We start from the raw sequence: 15,533 nt of genomic DNA on the forward strand, positions 1-15,533 counted from the left end.
TAAAAAGTTAAGTTCAAATTCTACTCTTTTTTCAAAATATCTAATTTATAAAAAAGAAACTGAAAATTTGAAATAAAAGAGGTTTTAGGACTCAAAAGTCAACCACCAAATGCCAAAACATTTGGATTTCAGAAAGCACTGTGCATGGTTCATAGTAATTACATTTTATTTTTTCAGAAAAGGCTTGTACTTAATTTCGTACAATCGACGCATTATTTGAATTTAGTCCCTGCCTGCACTCCAGTTTATATAATCAATTCACCCATCACCTAAATTTGTACAAAACTTTGAAATTGACAAGGCTCATCCCTACTCTTAATCCTCCAACAATTCATTCATGGCCTCTCGATTTCTCATGATGTTTTCTTTGGTTTTCTCCTCATTTTGTCATGGTTTAAAAGAGGGTTCATCAATCTCAGTAGAGAAAGCAAATGATGTTTTGACTTCAGCTGACGGTACTTTCAGTGCCGGATTTCACCCTGTTGGCAACAATGCTTATTGCTTTGCAATATGGTTCAACAAACCATCCTGCGGAACTAATAATTGTACTGTAGTCTGGATGGCAAACCGTGACCTTCCTGTCAATGGTAAATACTCAAAGCTCTCCCTGCTGAAATCTGGTAATCTTGTTTTAACTGATGCTGGACGTGTAATTGTATGGATGAGTAACACTGTTTCAAATTCAAAGTCATCTTCATATTTAGAACTATATGATACTGGAAATCTTGTGTTACATAATTCAGATGGGAGTAGACTTTGGCAAAGCTTCGATTCACCTACCGATACCCTTCTTCCTCTTCAACCTCTCAACAAAAACACAAAGCTCGTTTCATCTAGAAGCAAAAGCAACTACTCTTCAGGTTTCTTTACACTTTATTTTGATCCTGATAATGTCCTCAGCCTTGTATATGAAAGTCCCGAGGTTTCAAGTGTTTACTGGCCGGATCCCTGGCTTTTGAGTTGGGAAGCTGGAAGGTCCACTTACAATAGTAGTAGAATTGCGGCACTAGATTCGTTGGGCAATTTTACTTCAACTGATAGTGTTAATTTCATGTCTACCGATTACGGCTCAAAGATTCAAAGAATGTTGAAGATAGATTCTGATGGAAATGTTAGATTGTACAGTCTAAAAGAAGGGGAAGAAACATGGGTTGTATCATGGCAAGCATTCTCTCAACCTTGTAGAATTCACGGAATTTGTGGGCCAAACAGTGTGTGCAGCTATAGTCCTAACCTTGGCAGAAAATGTTCTTGCATTCCAGGATATATGATGAAGAATACTACTGACTGGTCCTTCGGTTGTGTACCAGAATTTGATCTTCCATGTAACCAAGCTGATCTATTTGGTTTCCTAAAACTCCGTCATGTGGAATTCTATGGCTATGATTATGACTTGTATCCAAATTACACCATAAAGATGTGCGAGGACTTGTGCTTGAGCATGTGTGGTTGCAAAGGTTTTCAATTCAAGTACTTTAAAGTACACCGTCCGGATGGTATATATTGTTATCCTAAGACACAGTTGCTGAATGGACATCGTTCGAAAAATTTTGAAGGAGATCTCTTCTTGAAATTGCCCAAGGCAAGCCTCTCCTCCTTCAGCAAGACTAATCAAGATTACAAGCTAGACTGTTCAATCAAATTTGAGGTACTGGACCGAAAATATCCAACAAGCAACCAAAGTGATTCACTGAAGCTTGCCCTTTGGTCTGCTGGAGCAATTGGAGTCATCGAAATTTTTAGCATTTTCTTTGTGCTCTGGATCTTGATGAGAACCCGTCGCAATTCTAGGTCATTGCGAGGCTACTCTCTCACAACAGCAAGCGTCAGAGAGTTCACCTATGCTGACCTCAAAAAGGCTACAAATGATTTCAAAGAAGAGATTGGTAGAGGTGGTGGAGGAATTGTATACAAAGGCAAACTGTCTGATGGTCGAATTGCAGCAATCAAGCAACTGATTGATGCTAATCACCAAGGAGAAGCTGACTTTTTAGCTGAAGCAAACACCATAGGAAAGCTTCATCACATGAATGTGATAGAGATGTGGGGGTATTGCACGGATGGAAAGCACAGGCTTTTGGTCTACGAGTACATGGAACAGGGATCCTTGGCAAAAGGCTTATCTTTTAAAGCAATTGATTGGAGAAAGAGATTTGAAATTGCTGTGGGAACCGCAAAAGGCCTAGCTTATTTACATGAAGAATGTTTAGAGTGGGTTCTTCATTGCGATATAAAGCCTCAGAACATTCTTATAGACTCCAGTTACCAACCTAAAGTGTCAGATTTTGGCCTGTCTTGGCTTCTAAACAGAGGTGATGTTAAGTATTCAGGATCGTTAAGGATACGAGGAACTAGAGGTTACATGGCACCGGAGTGGGTGTCCAATCTGCCTATCACCTCCAAGGTGGATGTTTATAGTTATGGCATTGTTTTATTGGAGTTGGTAACTGGGAGAAACCCTGCCATGAAAATTCACTCAAGCACAGATTGTGAAGGGGGAGAAGACAAAGGAACATTAGTAACATGGGTTAGAGAGCAGATGAAAAGAGCTACAGTGGCTGAAACATGGACGGGGAATAGCGAGATAATAGACCGTGCACTGGACGGGAAATATGACATTTCTGAGATGTTAATTTTGGTAACAATCGCTCTCCAATGTGTGCAGGAAGACAAAGATGCTAGACCGAGCATGGGACAGGTAGTTGAGATGCTTATCTTCCGTGAAAGCAATTTTGCTGCAAAAGCACTAGCAATTGCTAAAAGATTGAGTCATGGGACGTAAGCATGTGCTTCTAGACTTCTATCAGGTTTTCTTTTTCTTTTTTTTTTGTTGGATGTAATAAATCTTGTATTCATGTAATTGTGTAAACCTCTTTGATATTTGTTAGGACCTCTTCTCTCTTTTTAGAATGCATCACATGACTCCTTTTTGTATAATACTCAAGGATACTACCGTACGAAAGATAGGCCAAGAACCTTCAGTTGCCATTTCATGAACTCTGCTGTGTGAGCTTGGTGAATGTTCTAACTGGTACTTTTTGTTTTCATGTGAAAAAATCACAGTTTTCTTCTGTGTTTGTATACGAGCGCATGATCTCTTCCAAGCTGATATCTTTTCTGCAAGCTACACAGCTAGGTTCTTTCTAATTCAAGATTTAATTTCCTTTAAAAAAAAAAAGTTCAAGGCTTTAATGTATGGTAAAGTTATTTTCTTTAAGTGACGAGGTGCTGTCGGGTCAAAAAACCTATACCAAATTGTTTTGTAAAAAGTTTGTTGAACTGGCCAGGTACTTATTAGTATTATTTGACATTAAGCTTCTATATAGTTTATATGCTGTTGTTTTAAGATGCTAATTTCAAGTATGAGAGCAAATCCAGTGAATTTTGAATGAAAAACCCAAGGAAAGTACATCACATTGAAGGCTCCCAACATTTCTAGATAGTGGAACTCTTAGAATATATCCTTTTCAGGCTCAATTAACTTCTCAGGCTCCTTCATCAAGCGATACATTTTCACCCATTTGATAGAGAACATCTCTTCCAACACTATTTCATTGATCAGGAGCAATAATCAAGCACTTCCCTTATGGGTCATGAGCAAATAGAACGATGTAAATATGGCTCAGGAAAAATTATAGCATTCCTAAATCATGGGTAACATCGACGATTCAAAACAGTTTGGTTTCAAAGAGTATTGTAGTTTTCACATATTGGACAAGTATTATTGGATATGGCAAATTGAATTACATAGCTTCATATAACATGGTCATCCCACCTATGAAACCTCGAGTGCTCGTGTTAAGATAAACAATTATGGAAGTCTTCATTTCAGAATTTAATTTATTAATTTTTAAAAAATTAAACTGTAATATTTTTTTACTTTATATATTTAAGAAAAAGATATTGGTGATCTCATGAATGGAATTAACGACTACTAACAACTGTTAAATCCCATTAAACCATAATAACTAACATTAAGGATTATCCTCATTGTAGCAACCAGAAGGAAGGGTTAACAAATTTATGATTCCGGCCATTCTTCTAATTTTAATGACCATTTTGCGCCTACCTCTACTGATTTTCATATTGATACAACAACTTCTCATCCTTCAACACCTAGAAAAAGCACTAGATCTATAAATCCTCAAAGCATTTAGAACCCCAACAATACAAATTTCCGTCATCTAACCCTGAAACTAGTTCTATTAGTATTCACCTTATCAATAACTATATTTCCTATATCCAACTTTCTATTTCTGATCAAGCGTTTACAACTTCTCTTTCTCTCATACCTGAACCTACAACATATGATCAAGCTGTTAAGTTTGTTCAATTGCAGTATGCTATGAAAGCAGAATTAGAAGCTTTGGAAGATAATTGTACTTGGATGACACTGATGCCCCTTCCTACTAGTTCTCATGCGATTGGTTGCAAATGGGTTTATTGTGAAACTCTATTTTTTTTACTTTAGGTTAGAATTGTAACTTAGCTTGGCGAGTTAGTAATTTGATGTTTCGAACATGATTTATAAACCATTATAACTTAGAAAATCAGTGTTTTGATAGCCAAATAAGTTTAATTTAAAGTTTGGAACTTTAAAAGGTCAAAAGGTTTGTTTTAGACTTCAAAATTGCATTCTGAATGAAATGTATCGATACATCAAACTCCAAAAAAGGAGTTTTATAAACATATATCCCTACATGTTCATCATGAATCGATACATGAAACCTAAGACAAAATGTATCTGTTAGTTGTAACAATTGACCTTAAGTTTTAAAATGACTTAAACAAATTATCAAAATTGCCATAACGTGTTCTCAAATATATTCTAAGACCCTTTGAACTTTTAGTAAAATGGCTAAGTGTTTAGAGAAGTTTAAATGTCAAAATGGGTCAAAAGCAACACTTTTAAAACATAAGTTTCAATACTTGCAAAAAAAGTATTGATACATTCAAGACAAAAACTATTCTAACTTGAAATTATTGATACCTAGCATGAGAGTATCAATACTTTTTAAACAAAAAACTTTATGTTTAAAAAGTATTGATACCCAGCAAGACAATATGGATACCTCATTCATATCATACGTCATGTATCGATACTAACCCTCATTTCTCGCTTGTTACCCGAGGAGTCAAGTATCAAAAGTCAACTTCACAAGTATTGATACCTAGAAGAAAAGTATCGATACATTTCAAACAGAATGCATTCTGACTTGAAAGTATTAACACCTCAATGAGTAGTCTCGATACCCAGGAAGCTTAGCAGACAAAGTATTGATACCTCAATGCAAACAAGCACAAAAAGGACATAAATAATGGCTAGCTTTGGTACAAATTGATTCAAATGGATCCCAAGGACTTCCAGACTATAAATACAAGTGTTCAACTTGATTTAACATATGAGAAAGCATTGAAATACATTCCTTTGAGCAAGGAACAAGAATCATCCTCAAAATCATCAAATTCTCTCTTTCTCACTTTTATATCTTCTCATTGTATCAATCATTGACCTTTGAGTTTTTTTATTCCTTAGTGATATTCTTTGTAAACATCTTGTACTCACTAAAACTATTAGCCTTCTAGAGGCATTAAAGCTTTCATATCTTTACTCTTGTATTAAACTAAAAGGTTTTACCTTAACCTCCAAAAGGTATTATTGGTTGGTTATACCTTAACCATTAAAAAGGGTAAAGGGGTTGAGTTTTAGCCTTTGAAAAGACTAGTGTAAAGGTTGTGCTTGATCCTTAAAAGGCATTTGATATCATGGATTACGAACTACTTAGTGAACTAAGGGAGAGGACGTAGGTAAAGAGGCTGAAGCTTTATAAAACAATCGTCTCCTACTTTTTTTCTTTCTAACTATGCTTGTTATTTTAAAAAACCAATTTCTTTAAAAGAGTTTCTTTACTTGTAAATGTTTTCAAACAAAAGGATTTTTCAAAAAGCAAAGCTTCTATAGTTTTAAGCTTAGAAAAACTTTCAATATTTAATTCACCCCTCTTGAATATTTATTTATTGAGATTACAAATCTAACAATTGGTATCAAAGCTTTAGTCTCATGTTTTAAAGTTTAATCACCTTTGAAAAGATCCTTTGAAGCCCAAAATCATGGTTTTGCAACCCATGATGATTCCATTAGGTAAAAATCCATTTATGGTAAGACCTCCTTTCCTTTCTGGTGAAAACTATCCTTATTGGAAGAAATGGATAAAGATATTTATTGAAGCACATGACATTGATGTGTGGAATATTATCTTAGAAGGTCCCTCTGGTATGTTTCCCAAGCCTCATACAACAATTCAAAATCTAACTACATGAATGATGTGATATCATTCTTCATTTTCTCTATCTTAGTTAGAAGAAAAAACTTAGCAAGAAACTTCTGAGCAAGGTCATCCCATGTTGTGATGGATTCAGTAAGGAGCACATTCGGCCACGCTTTAGCTTTGTCTCTCAATGAAAAAGGAAAATACCTTAAACGAGTTGTATCATTTGTGACTCCATTATGTTTAAAGGTGTCAAATATCTACAGAAAGTTCGAAATGTGAGCATTTCGATCATCATTTGAAAGAACCCCAAATTGGATTGAAGTTTCGATCCTGGTAATGATGGTCGACTTAATCTCGAAATGTTGGCTTGAATAGTCAACCTTCTAATGCTTGAAGAAATCCCTTGCACTAAAGGAACATCATAATCTCTTAGCAACGATTCTCTTCCACTACTCACATTTGGATTTGCTGCTCACCCTGTTGATTAGCCATTGTATCAGTTTGAGCACAGACTTGTTGATTTTCTCGTTGAAGTCTTTGGAATGTTTTTTAAATCTCTAGATCACATGATACAATCTCCAAGTTTTTTGCTCTTTTCATAAAACTAAAAAACAAAGAAAGAAAAACTCAAGCTAAGACTAATCTGTTGAATTGTAATATTAGCAAAATAAATAGGAAAAACAAATACCTAGCAACAGTGATTATAAAGGTGGAAAAACTCAAACAAAATGAACTTGCTACCTAAGGAAAAGATGGAATAGTTGGATAAGATTGAAGCAGAAAAAATTAAGCTTAGATTCAAATTTTGGCATCAGACCACAATGAAGAACAGACACTTTGAGGTAGAAGAATTGATTCTCCAAGATTATAAAGGTGACACCTTTGAACCTAATTGTAGAATAACCTACATCTCAAAATAAAAGAATTAATTCTCCAGAGACAGAAAGCTCCAAACTTTGTGATGAACCAACAACTCAATAGCAAATAATTGATTCTGCATATGTGATAGAATTGTGCAAGGTTGATAGAACATACGAGAAGTGATTCAAATTTCACTCCAATGGGTAAGAAATGATAGGGCTATAAATACCTACCTTGTGGATGTTAAAGCAAGGATTATGAATGATTTTGAATGATTTTAAATCATCTTTGAAAAAGAAAAAAGAGGAAAAGCAAGTGAAAAAGCTTTAGGCAAAAAAATCTTATTTTTGAGTAAGAGCAAAACTTAAAGTTCACTTTTTTATCTTTCAACTGATCCTCCTTAAGCTTAAACCTTCCTTAATATTCATATGCTTTAAGAAAGCTTTCATCTTTCTAATCCAAACTTTTTTATCAACCTTTATAGAGGTTTTGAGTTAGAAATTCTCTTGAATCCATTGTTGCATTGGTTATAACTCCAAGCAAAAGGTAAAAGGGTTTTGCTTGATCCTTTAAAAGGCTGTATCTTGTGTAAAAGTTATGCTTGAATCTAAAAAAGACAATGTCTTGATAGAGGTTATGCCTGATCTTGTAAAAGGCATGTTGTGAAGGTTACGCTTAATCTTATTAAAAGGCATGTTGTAAAGGTTACACTTGATGTTACTAAAAAGGCAAATTGATAATGGATTCAAACTCATTGTGATATCAAAGGAGAGGATATAGGCATTGAAGGGCCGAACCTTTATAAAAATCCTGTTGAGTACTCTTTGTTTTTTCCACACTTCACTTTTTGATTTCATATTCTATTTTGCTATTTCATTCTCTCATATTTTTGCTTCATTTTCAAAGCTTTTGAAAAAGGGGAAATTTTTGTTTAACAACTAATTCACCTCTTGGTAGTTTTACTTTAAGCTTATCCTTCTAACAATCAAGCATTAAACCCTCACAATGCTTTTTCATAAGAGCAAGTGGAATCCTCAACACATTTTTTCATGGGAGCAAATGAAACCCTTAATAACGCTTTTTCATGGGAGCAAATGGAACTCAACCCCACAAATAGCTTTTCAACGTTAAGTTAAAAACTTTACAAGATGAGTACAAAGTAGAGCAAGAAAATGGCTCTCAAAGACTATATGCTAAGAAGTTTAGGCTTGAGTACAAAGAGAACAAATATTTTCTTAAGAATTTTCAAGTGAATTATTCTTTAAAGCTTGATGGAAGACTAAGATGAAGGCTAGAGAGAAAAAATAAGCTTCAGAATTTCTCTCTAGGGATTTTCAAGTGAGTGCTAGTATTCTCTTACTTCTAAATGACTCAAAGGTTGCCTTTTATAGCTGGAGTGAAGTTTGGAGCTGTTAGATACAAGTTTGAATTAAATCTGGCCATTGCTGAAGCATGAGGGTCAACTAGACTCTCCTAAGGTCAACTATGTTATTCAAATTTCTCAAATTAAGGTTCCATAGTTGAGACTAACCTTCCTCTACTCGATCCAATTCCCGAGAGCATGTATTTCGCGAATTTGGGTTGAGCTAGTCAACTATAATGAAGCCAAGGTCGACTATGTCTTTTATTTTCCCTCTTTTTTACACATCAAGCTTGTTAGGGTTGACTATATGTGTAATTTCTTTAATTTTTTGAGCTTTTTTCTTTAGGGCTGATTATAAACATCCAAGGGTCAGCTATATCTTTTTTGTTTCATGATTTTTCACTTGTTCTTTAACCATTTTGCCTTTACATAGACTTAAGCTTTTCTAGGGTCAACTCTTGACTTGTGTTTTGAGGAGTTCTTGACCTTTGGTGCCTCTCTTCAACTATTTCATCCTTGCCCTGTTCCTATAATCAAATAATAATTCAAGACATGTATGCTCTTTGTTTACTTAGCTGAATATTCATTGTTTGAAAGCTTTTGTGATATTTTCTAAGGATGTATGGCTTTTCAAACAATTTTGTGACTTTAGGGGATGAAAAATATGATTGAGACAATGTCAAATACTTGACATTAAACTCAAGATATCATAAATTTTTTGTCAAATCAAAACATGATACAACTCAATACTAACAGTCTGCACGTGTCAAATGATAATATACTTAATTAAATATTAATTTAATTAATTTCAAGACCAACAAGGCCCAGAAAGCCTTGTTGTATCCTTTGCCTACTAAAGTCCACTTGCATCCTAAATTTCAATTATTATGGACATATTCTATCCAATGGATAGAATAAGTCCACTTGTTCTCACGGGTAGATACGTGTTGCTAGCTTATGACTTAGAGCTATGGATAAATGGAGCCATATTTGGGAGTTATTAAATAAGATAGGACAATACAAAGAACAACTATTGGTATTGTGAGGATTGATGTACCTCGTGTATGGATTATGAGGATAGTGAGAAGGGGGAATGGCTTGTGCTGTTAACGGGTAGATACCATCCCTGGTGTTCTTGACTCGGGCCAGGGAAATGGACTAGGTTAGGAAATATTAGGTCTTTAGTTTAGAGGAATTGTCACGACCCGAAACTCCCCATCGGGCCCGTGACAATCGTCGTGAAGTCTCGACAAACATTCTTCACCCCGAATGCCGATCGAAACCTCGCAAGGCTCTCGTATCAGCTTTCGCACTTCCCCAGTGAGCAATAGTTATCAAATATCGTAATTCGAAGGATTACGAGTCATTTCCAAATTAGAACATAACATATTGTTTTCTGGCTCACAGAGGCATTTTCGTCATTTTTCGTCGAAAATCTCAAAACTTGTTAAAAATGTAGTAGGTAAGCAGAAAATATATATTTAGTGATTTAAAAACAAATTAAGTATCTAAAACGTTCATTTGAAGTGAAAATTTGACCATTTGAATATAATAAAAATATTCAATAAAATAAACTATTTTCTTGTAAAATAATTTTTTTTATAAAGCTATTAGTAAATAATTCTTATAGCGTAAAAGTTAATTATATTCATGTATACTATAAAGCAAATAACCAAAGCATAAAATTACTTTTACAGCGACACATGGGCCCACATCTAACCAAAATGCATCAAAAGCTGAAAACCTACAGCTTTTGCCGATTCAAGTCCAAATGAAGGTCCTTGTCAAAGTCGGCTAACTATGAAATTCCCTGAGCCTGAAATGTGAAGAAATGAGGGTGGTGAGATTATAAAATCTCAGTGAGTAAATAGACACCATCTAAACTATCTAAAGGTGAGCAAATGGAGACGAATTAAAATATTCTTTTCCAATATATGTTTCATAACATGAATATTCAGTTTACTTAATTAATCAACATGGCTTATATATCTCACAAAACTTGGCTTCTGCCAAAAATCATTCCCAGGGATGCCTTGGCCTAGGCATCTAACCGAGACCACTAAGGCTGTAAAATGTCTTTACATCCGAAATTCTAGCCATGCCTTGGCGTTGGCTGAGTCTCACTCTCACGCAGTGGTCCACGTGAAGTGCACTCAAATCTTTACCTCCAGAGATACCCTCCACACGGCTCTCTAATCGAGGTAAGGTATATCTGATTCTGTGCCCCCTCTCTTAGGCTGGTCCACAGAACCTCCACTGCAGGGATTATAGATTATTTTATCTACCACCTGATTTATAAAATATTTTTCTGCATGACATGGCAATTTATCGCAATCTAGCCTCTCAAGGTTGAATACATAGTATATATAATTTTCATACAAATACCAACTTTGCCATTCATGCTCACATATTGCTATAAGCCATATAATTTAAAACACAATTTATAACACAAGTAGGCAGTCTCCAATTACTCTATTTTCAAAATCAGTATTCAATTTTCCAAAAAATTTACAAAATCATTTTATAAAATCACAATTTCTCCTAAAACGTAGCAATTTACCATTTAAATCCATTTTCTATAAAATCACACAATTGTATAAAACTACTCTAGAAAATTAAGACGATAATAAGTTTACTCACAGTTTTAGGAGTCGATGTACTCCTAATCCCAGTCTTCCAGCACAATCTCTGTACTTTTACCAGTGTAATTTACTCACCACCTATCCACAATGTACAATACATAATTCACCACATCAATGCTTGACCATTATAAAATCAATTCAGGCTCGGTGTATATGCATGATATGATATGCAACTTATCCGACTACTACTTAAATACTGTGCTGACCTAATTTGACCTATTACCCGATTAATGACAATTGTGTCCGATTTGGCTCCAACTTACTCCATTTCTTTTCTAATACCTCAATTCACCAAACATTATTCAAATAACACCAATTTTCGCATCAAAACCTTCCCATTTCTTCATGGAAAAATTCGGCCATTATAGTGCACTAACACCGTGATTTTTTCTACTTAATTTTCTCACCATTATTCATCATTTTCTAAGCCATTTCTCTTAAAATAATAACAATCCATCACCCACACACATCAAGGAAGATTCGGCCATGAAGATTCATGGGGAAAATGGATTCCTTTCTTGTTGTTTTGCTTATAAATATGTTAAACTAACTAAAAACACTAACATATCTTAAAATCAAATCAATCCATTATCTTTCTCTCTAGTTACCCATTTTGACCAGCCACGAATTCATCATGAAAACATATAATTTAACCATCGAAAATAAGAAGAAATGCATGGGAAAGGTAGATCACAAGTCAAAATCAAGAAATTTTACCTTTTGTCACTTGTTTCCTTGAATTTCCCACACTTTTCTCTTGAAATTCTTCATCTAGGGTTTGTTCTTCCTTTCGTTCCCTCTCTTCCTTGCTTGGCTGAATATTTGGAGAGATAATGGGCTGATTTATGCTGATTTTTAAGTTAAATAATAAAATATCCTAAGCTTGACACATGGCATGTTTTCATTGGTCCAAATTTTAAATATTTGATTTTTAATTCTTAAATTCTCTGCCACACATTTCTCATGTTTATTCATTTCCATGATGAATAAAATCCCTTGGTCTGGACAAATGTCAGGGTGAAAATTTATCGATTTGCCCTCGGGGTGGCAAAATTATCATTTCGCCTTTATACTTCAAATTATACCGAAATTAAAATTTTTCACTTCTAAACCTCAAATCATACTCCAATAAGTCAAATGGAGCCAAAAAAATCTTTTCTAAAATTCTCATTTTGTCCCCAGGTAGCAAATGACCATTTTGCCCCTAGATAGTGAAAATTTCGATTTGACTCCAAATTGATCCTCGAACTCCAAATCACCATTTTAAATCATTCTTGGATTGTGAAACTCTTAATTTCACCTTAAAATTTCTATTTGAACTAGTTCGAGACTTAATCAACTTAATGGTACCATTAAGGGTAATATCGTTTTTTAACGATTTTTCAAACTTCCTAAATATGTAACCATTCTATTGAGCATGTAAATGACATAGTAATTATTTTATAAAACATGGTTTGACAGGAATAATAGCATAGTAGATTCGATTATATGAAAAAAAATAAATAAATAAAAATATATATCCTTACTAAATTTAATAATGATGAGGTGAATTAAGGATTATGTGAGGGTGGGCAATGGAGAGGTGAAGGGGAATAGTAGGTTGAGCTGGAAATAATGAGAAGGAAGGTAGTTGATTTAAACCGTGTGCATGGGAACATATTTTGGGAAACAGGGGAAAAAATAAAAATAAACGAATAAATAAAAAAATACACAAAGGACAAAAGGGGGAAGCAACAGTAAAAGTAGTGGAAAAAATAACGAGTAAAAGGCAAAAAAAGAATAGAAAGACTCGGTTTTCTTAGTCTACCAAGGAGGATTAAGAGTTGGGTGATGGCTTTCCACAACTCATGGAAATCATTTTCTGTAAAAATGTTGGTTTCCCTTGACTGTTTAAATATCTAGAAAGCATTGCTAATTGATGTCACAGCTCATCACTTGTTTAAAAAAAAACTAGTCCAACATTTAGATGGAAAACCTTTACATGATGAAGTAGCTTTCAAAGCAACCAAATTTCCATGACTAACACCCAGTATTCACACAAAGTAGGTCAATACATTGCCTTAAAAGAGGGGAAACAACATCCAACAATGACAGAAACAAATTTGAAACAATCATGTTTACATTTAAATATCATCCAACAATAATTTGTTTTTAAAGAGGTGAATAGAGCTATGTCTACATTGTGCTTGACAGCTTGAGACAACATAATATTGATTTCGTTGTCAGAAGTACCCAGTCTGGCCACTTTTCCATTGAGAAAGAGCAGCCACCGCAATCACCGCAACTGATTCCATGTATAAGTTCGTTCAAAGAAATGGGAATTATTGGCAGCACTATCCAATTGGATGTAATTTTTCTCTTTCTTTCTTTGAAAGTAATTGGAAATTAGTTCAATGGTTAAGACAGTGTACACATTATCTACCCTCGACTCTTTAGCTAAGCAAAATGATGTCCAATCTATAAGTAGAAGCACATGCAAAGTGCAACACCCTCAAATATAGCAATCATTCATCAGAATATATCATCTCCATCTTATCTAGCTTTCTTCTCAAAGTTTCACTGTTTTTTTCTTCTTGTGAATGATGCATAATCCTCCGTTTCTTGTTCTCTCTGCCATTTTTTTCTCCAGCCTCGTGATTCAATCAGTGTTTGGACAAAAGACAGCATATGGCTTCAGTGTAGAACTTATTCATCGTGATTCTCCGGTATCTCCATTCTTTAATGATTCCATCACCTCATCAGAGCTCCTAAGAAAAAATGCCCTCCATTCAATGGACCGAATCAAAAACATCCAATTTTATATAGATCAAAAAGCCACCCAGTCTGTAGTGATTCCAAATGGAGGTACTTATCTGATGAAACTCTCCTTTGGAACCCCACCAGTGGAATACGTAGCCATTGCAGACACCGGAAGTGACCTTACATGGATACAATGTGCTCCATGCCCTCAGAGTCAGTGTTATTCTCAAGGGTCTTCTCCTTTTGATCCTGCAGCATCATCAACATACCGAAAGCTTTCCTGTGTTTCAGAGGCTTGCCAAGCTCTTCCCAGAAAGAGCTGCTTAAACACAAATGAATGTGAATACTTTTATTCCTATGGAGACAAGTCATATACCATTGGAATCTTGAGCAGTGATACCTTGAGTTTTGATTCCTCCAGCAGTCCAAAAACCTCATTCCCCACATCTATTTTTGGATGTGGACACAATAATCAAGGTAACTTCAGAAGGCCCGGTGCTGGACTTGTTGGCCTGGGAGGAGGGCCCTTGTCATTGATTTCTCAGATAGGCACTCAAATTGATCATAGATTCTCCTACTGTTTGGTTCCACGTTCTGCAACATCTAGTGGTAAACTAGTATTCGGACAAGAGGCAATAATTTCTCGGCCCGGAGCTGTTTCAACTCCTCTAATAACCAAAACCCCTGCAACCTTCTACTACCTCAATCTTGAAGGTATTAGCATTGGAGACAAGACTGCACAGGCAGCTTCAAGCCAAGGGAATATCATAATTGATTCCGGAACAACTCTGACGATCCTAGAATCAAACTTTTATAATAGTGTAGAGACTATGGTTAAAGGGGCCATTGGAGCAGAGCCAGAGCAAGATCCTTCTGGAACATTTACCTTGTGTTATAGGGCAGAGACTAAAATTCCGGACATGGTATTCCATTTCACTGGTGCCGACCTTCGCCTGCAACCTGTCAATACATTTGGCGTTAATGACGGCTTGCTTTGTATGCTCATAGTTCCAAGTAACACAAACTCCAATTCCATCTTCGGAAACTATGCACAGATAAATTTCCAGGTGGAGTATGACCTTCAAAAGAGGACTGTCTCTTTTGCTCCCACAGATTGTACCAAACAATAAATTTGTTACAACTGGGTTTCGTGCTTTATTATATACTCTTGTCTGTCAGCTGGTGGCAAGTAAAATAATTCTAATATGATATTCTAAAACGACAAAGTTCTATGTCTAAACTATTTTGAATTTTATTTTCTAACATTACCTTTAAACGTCATAGGATAGCTCACCTTAAGAAATGCTTTTCGTTGAGATGGTTGGTAATATTGATGCCCAAAACAAAAATAAAGTAAAATTGGCAAAATAACATCTATTTTGAGAAAGGGAATGATACTTTTAAAATAGAATTCAAAATGTAAAATGGATATTCAATTTGAGGCAGATTAAAAATCAAAATAAAATAAATCATACTTGATTTAAAATAAACAAATAATTGAATATACAACATAACATCTAAAAATAGAATCATAAGTTCTTTGTTCTTCATCGAATTGAAAATTGATTTCCAATGGCTTAAAAGTATCAATTATTCTTTTATAAGGCTCCGTTCGGAAGCCCAGTGTAACGAGGTTAACTCTATGCTGCAGTGGGT

At 35.0% G+C, this 15,533-nt stretch overlaps 1 protein-coding gene and 1 pseudogene across 1 annotated transcript; both read left to right on the forward strand.

Annotated features, from left to right (window-relative positions):
* The first annotated feature begins 224 nt into the window (after window positions 1-224).
* LOC18594863 (putative receptor protein kinase ZmPK1) lies at window positions 225-2,997 on the forward strand. The gene is made up of 2 exons (XM_088808566.1): window positions 225-587; window positions 744-2,997. Exons 1-2 carry the CDS (start codon window positions 338-340, stop codon window positions 2,780-2,782), a joined length of 2,289 nt encoding a protein of 762 aa, XP_088664692.1. The 5' UTR covers window positions 225-337; the 3' UTR covers window positions 2,783-2,997.
* A 10,572-nt stretch (window positions 2,998-13,569) lies between these two features.
* LOC18594864 (aspartic proteinase CDR1 pseudogene) lies at window positions 13,570-15,103 on the forward strand (annotated as a pseudogene).
* The last annotated feature ends 430 nt before the right edge of the window (window positions 15,104-15,533 follow it).

The sequence above is a fragment of the Theobroma cacao genome, chromosome 7 (genome assembly GCF_053813885.1).
Source record: "Theobroma cacao isolate CCN51 chromosome 7, ASM5381388v1, whole genome shotgun sequence".
NCBI classification, from domain to species: Eukaryota; Viridiplantae; Streptophyta; class Magnoliopsida; order Malvales; family Malvaceae; genus Theobroma; species Theobroma cacao.